Raw genomic sequence first — 6,000 nt, forward strand, 5'->3', positions numbered from 1 at the left:
CAACTCATTTCCAAATCAAAAAGTAATAAATTTAGCTTTTAATAGTAATATATTAAATATTAATATTCATTTTTAAGCCCCTATTGGTTCACTATTGATTTTCGATACCTTGCATCACACCACATGTTGTTAATGATGTTTTATAAGGCTTTGCTCTGTATGCCAGGTTAATCATCCTGATGAAAAATCTCTCTTTATTTATTTATTTATTTATTTATTTATTATGTTGTTTTATTTTAAGTTTACAGCCCTGCCAGGTATATCTATGACTCTCCTCAGCTTGAACAAAATATTACTGGTAATTTTTTGTTTGTCTGTCAGTCAACAGAGGGTTCCTCTCGGCCCCCCCGACGGGCTTTGCCTGTAATAAGTAAACACACCCATTCTGTTCTGATCAGCAGGTGGCATCTTGCGCGTCCTGCCTGTTCCTCTGTTAACAGTGTATGCCGATTACTCAAAGCGATATGGGTAGGTCCTGGCACCTTAGCGTAGCTTCTGCTGGATAGAAGGTAACAGTCAGAAAAACATAAAAATGCCTGCCAAAAGTGTGTGTTGTGGAGAGAAATGGCCAGGAGTCCTGCTTTATCGCTTTGTAAAGTGTGCAAGTAGATAAGACTTGAATAACATAAAATAACATAATATAATGTTATTTATGTTATTTCCCACGTGAAGAACTCCTGTAAACCTTGCAGTATTGAAACTCAGTGAACAAGGCATCTTAGCCAAGCTGAAAAACAAATGGTGGTACGATAAGGGTGAATGTGGGACCAAGGACTCTGGAAGTAAGGTCAGTCGCTGCAGGTCTTTGTTACTGATTCCAAATTGCATTATATTTTATTCATACAGAAAAGAAATCAAAGTTTTGTTTCATGCATTTGATGTGTAGATTTAATTAAAGGCCGCGTTTAAAATACGGGCCTGTAGTTTCACAATTCCCCACTTTCTATTTATTCTAAATTATTAATAATAGATATATATTATCTTATATTGCTGATAGTTATAATGATAAATCAGGTGTTATAATATATGGGGAATTAGTAAAAGTAAAAGCCATCTAAGTAATATTGATTTTTATTTAATTTTAACTGTTATTCTTTGCATAGTTAATAACCATTTAATAAATATGACTCTAACCATTATGTTGCTGTTTCTACTTACCAAACTGTAAATAAAAATTTTGCTTTATTAGCGTTGTTACTTATTTGCATGTCATGCGTCTATTAAATTGTTTATCTTCTTGTGCTGTGAACCAACAACAAATTTTCTAGTTGCACCTCGAGTTTAAAAGGACTCGGCTCGGTACCGAGGTGTCGCGATGAATTTTGTTTGCACACCACAAGCAGTTAAAGAATCGAATAAACCTCCATTAACCCTCTGAGATTTACGGTCTCTAATACACGCTGTGTGCAGCTCATAGGGTTAAAAACAGCAAATGGTAAAAACACTTGTAAAAACAAAAATTTTTAATAGACAAGTTTGGCAGGTAAGCAGCAGCAAAATGGACTAATCACTTATTATTATTATTATTATTATTATTCACATGTATTAATGTGACTTTTAAATAGAACAGGGTTTTAGAGAGAGGTCGGACCTGTATGTAACTGACCAGCTTTCGCGATCACTTTTATATTTAGCCAGTGATAGAAATACAAATCAGTTCAGATTCTCTAGAATTAGTTTTAATCGCCTCCTACAGGAGAGCGTCTGGACCTACGACCATCCTGGAGGTCCTCAGACCTTCTGATGCCTGTAGAGAACCAGTGACAGAGGTTTTCATTTCCACATCTCTCTAAGTACCAGTAGTCCTGGTCATTATTTCTACCAGATTGTACTGAGAGAAATAAATCAGCTCTAGGCCTGTAATAATGCTGAATGTGTTTGTATCAGAGGGCACCATGCCAACCACACTAACTGTCCTCCTCACTTTCCTAGGACAAGACAAGTGCTCTGAGTCTGAGCAATGTAGCCGGCGTCTTCTATATTCTGGTTGGTGGATTGGGGCTGGCCATGATGGTGGCTTTAATAGAGTTTTGTTACAAGTCACGCGCTGAAGCCAAAAGGCTGAAACTCGAAAAGAATGCCCAAAATTTTAAGCCCACCCCGCCGCCCAACACCCAGAACTTTGCCACTTACAGAGAGGGCTACAACGTGTACGGCACAGAGAGCGTTAAGATCTAAAGGTGAGGAATATAACAGCGGTGGAGTTTAACTTCTCAGCACTCGGTTTTAATGCAGTAATGAAATGGAAACAATAATGAAAATAATAATGAAAATAAACACATACAGGGACGTGAATAATGGAAAAACACTTTCACAGTGTTCTGTATTAATGTACAATTAATGATGTGTATTAAGTCACATCTCATCACCTCAGTAATAATAATAAACTGATAATAATATAATAGTAATAATAATCATAATAATATAATAAACTGATAATATAATAATAATAATAATATGAATAATAATAAACTAATAATAGTAATAATAATAATAATAAACTGATAATAAACTGATAATAATATAATACTATTAATAATAATAAACTGATAATAATATAATAGTAATAATAATAATAATAGTAATAAACTGATGGAAATATAAAAGTAATAATAATATTAATAATAATATAATAAACTGATAATAATAGAATAGTAATAATAATAATAATAATTTGATAATATAATAGTAAATAATAATGAACTGATAATATGATAGTAATAATAATAATAAATATGATGACAATGATAATACTGAAAATATAATAATGACTATGATGATGATAATAATAATGATAATTTGATGAGAAAGTTAATAATAATTACGTTTAATGATAAATACAGAATTTTCTTCACAACTAAATTAAAAGTTGTTGTGTGTATTTCTGACTGAAATACACAACAAAACTTGGTTTATACACTTTACACCTCCACTGTATCCCAGTATTGTTTAAGATTTACATGACACGGTCTATAGTCCTAAATATAAAGAAACCCACACATTTATAAACATTTCATGAAACGTTTAAAGACAAACTCCTGTGTTTATTATAATTATTAAACATAAATCTTGTTTTATTTCTGTTTCAGTACAGATGAGATTTGGGCAAAATGATCAGTTCAGCCTTCAAAACTTCAAAACCATGAGAAGAAATCCTGTAAAGCGATGGCTAGATGTTCTTTTTCTTCCTCTTCCATCCTTATTTACCCACAACATCCACCATCACAGAGAGAAGGAGCCGAGTGGACGGAACCATCCGAGATAAAGAACCTGGACGTTTCCTTCAGTGCCTTATGGATCATTCTGAGATCATTCACACCGATGCAGCCTCCTTCACGTGCATCATGGGACATCAAATCACGTCACCTCGCTTCGGTATACATGAAGGAATGCCGTCATCAGCCACCATCTGTGAATAAACTCTTAAACCGCGTAAAAAACGACATAAAAACTTCATTAAAACTGAGAAACTAAAGCCATCACTTGTGATCTGAGCACATTCGGACGAGCCGGACTGGAAACTGTGCTGAAGACGTCGAGTCTCAGACTCAAGGGACTCAACAGTTTGGATTCAAGGGAGAAAAGATGCTTGTACTTTAATGTTAACTGTAAATTTGCTTTCACAATCACTGATCGAAGCATTAAGTTATCAAACGTTGGGTTATTACAATTAGAAATCATTTATTATCAGAGACTGATGCTGTTATGAGTAGTGTTAGATTTTCTCTTTAGTTTCTCGTCGTTTCTTTCTGTTGGTGCTGCTAATTTGTCTGAAATTTACAGATTTCAAAGCTCAGACCCCTTAAAACAATCAGTGACAACTGAAAAACTGGAAATTGTATTAATTCTGTCATAAATATACAACGTACACTAAAAATTGCATTTTTTTAATGCATTATTTCAGTTACTGTGCAAGAAAGCGATTCCACGACACGACACAACAGATCGTCTACATGTAGATAAACAGCAACTCATAAAAATATCAAGTGTTTAAAGCGTAGTATTTAATTACCTTCGACTTTTCTCAATATATCAGACATTTTAAATCAGATCTTTATTTCCATTCCTCATTCAGTGTTGGATGAACTGTTAGTGAAATAGATTTATTATCATTATTGAAATTAGATTTATAAACGGTGAGAACAGGGGAAACCTTTAGCACATTTACATTTTGCTCTTACACTGTTTACTCCGAGAACAAGAAGAAGAGAAAAACTGTGATTCCATTGGACTCGGGACGTCCTGACCCAATGGAAGGATAGTTTTATACAGAGACGACGCTTTTAAAGAATTTAAAAACGTGTATAGAAGTAAATACTATCGAATTGTACATTTGTTTAATGAGATTTCTAGAAGCCTGCGGGATTTACACTTTATTTCCATTTTTTTAATCTGCATGTGATGAGAATCTGTGATGCTTATACAGCCCTGTTAAACTTTACATTCAGCGCCGGAAGGTCGAGTAGAGGAAGGACGTGACTTTTCTATTTAACCTTTTAGCTTTTCCTCCACTTCTGTTTCTGCTCCTCGGTCCAGAAAAATAATAATAATAATAAAAAAAAAACCTCAGCAGGCTTCCGACTGACCGTAGAAGAAAGACGTGCATGCATGGGTGGAATTAAGTGAAACCTCAGTAGTGAGGACTTGTACAAAGAATTTTAATATATTTTGTAAATAAAAGCCATAGAAAAAACGACCTTCGTTCTTCCAGTTTTTGACTCTTTGAAACTCATGATTCACGTGTGGGTTACGATGTGTCTTTATAGTTTATATTTCAGAAAAAAATGGGACACAACATACATTTAAAAATAAGAATCTGTGATGTATGTGTTCATCCACCTGAACCTTTTTTCAGGTGGTACAGCGGTAAAATACGCTAGCACACCAGAACTGGGATTTCGAACACATCGTATCGAATCTCAGCTCTGCCGTCTGGCTGAGCTGGGCGGCTATACGAACAACGTTTGGCTGTTGTTTATTCAGGGAGGGAGCCGGATAGGGAGCTCATAACTGGTGCAATTACGACCTCTGCTGGCTGATCGATGGCACCTGCACAGAGTCAAGGAATAATGCTGATCAGGGTGTGGCTCTCCGTGCACAAGGCTGATCCGCATATGAACTCGCCTCGTGCAGGTGAAACGATGCAGTCGGGTACTGCTCACATCGGGGCGGGGGTCAGCACCAGTAGAGAGGAAGCGTAATGCAATTGGGTAAACATTGGACACAGGAGAGAAAGGGAGAAAATATAGGGCATAAAAAAATTATGCCAGTATTTATTTATTTATTAGGATTGTAAGGTCATGTTTTACACACTAGTTACATTCATGACAGGACTGACAACTCTACGCTCTTATCCAAAGCGACTTACAGTACTGTAATAGCATACAGACTGAGCAATTGAGGGTTAAGGGCCTTGCTCAAGAGCCAAACAGTGGCAACCTGGTAGTGGGGCTTGAACTCCAGCAACGCTGCTGTGTCTGATCCACTCATACCAGCACAACACACACTAACACACCACCACCATGTCAGTGTCACTGCAGTGCTGAGAATGATCCACCACCTAAATAATACCTGCTCTGTGGGGGGTCCCGACCATTGAAGAACAGGGTGAAAGGGGGCTAAACAAAGCATGCAGAGGAACAGATGGACCACAGTCAGTAATTGTAGAACTACAAAGTGCTTTTATATGGTAAGTGGAGCTGATAAAATGGACAGTGTGTGTAGAAACAAGGAGGTGGTTTTAATGTTATGGCTGATCTGTGTATGATTGTTAGCAATATTTGTGGCTAAAACACAAACTCGATTACAAAGGGTGTCCGTATACTTTTGGTTCAGCTATAAAAAGTTCTCAAGCCTATTTCCGATCATACAGAAGTAGAACAACATGGAAGGCAGCACCATTATAACTGTGATAAGAGGATTTGTGCACAGGTCTGAAAATAAAGATAGTAAGGAACACTGTGAGCAAATCCTGACTGTAAAAGAAGAGACACACAACAA

General features: G+C 36.2%; 1 protein-coding gene across 5 annotated transcripts in view; it reads left to right on the plus strand.

The window, feature by feature from the left end:
* Positions 1–4,696, plus strand: part of gria3b (glutamate receptor, ionotropic, AMPA 3b) — a 155,109-nt gene extending 150,413 nt beyond the window's left edge. For 2 of the 5 annotated variants that reach the window (XM_063000354.1, XM_063000357.1), the window contains 2 exons: positions 1,933–2,180; positions 3,090–4,696. In XM_063000354.1, coding sequence (XP_062856424.1) covers positions 1,933–2,178 — 246 coding nt within the window. In that variant the 3' untranslated portion in view covers positions 2,179–2,180; positions 3,090–4,696. Of the gene's footprint in view, positions 1–672; positions 791–1,932; positions 2,181–3,089 lie in introns of those variants that run through there. The other 3 variants (XM_063000355.1, XM_063000356.1, XM_063000359.1) reach the window with 3 other exon arrangements.
* The last annotated feature ends 1,304 nt before the right edge of the window (positions 4,697–6,000 follow it).

Source organism: Trichomycterus rosablanca, chromosome 8 (assembly GCF_030014385.1).
Source record: "Trichomycterus rosablanca isolate fTriRos1 chromosome 8, fTriRos1.hap1, whole genome shotgun sequence".
NCBI lineage: Eukaryota > Metazoa > Chordata > Actinopteri > Siluriformes > Trichomycteridae > Trichomycterus > Trichomycterus rosablanca.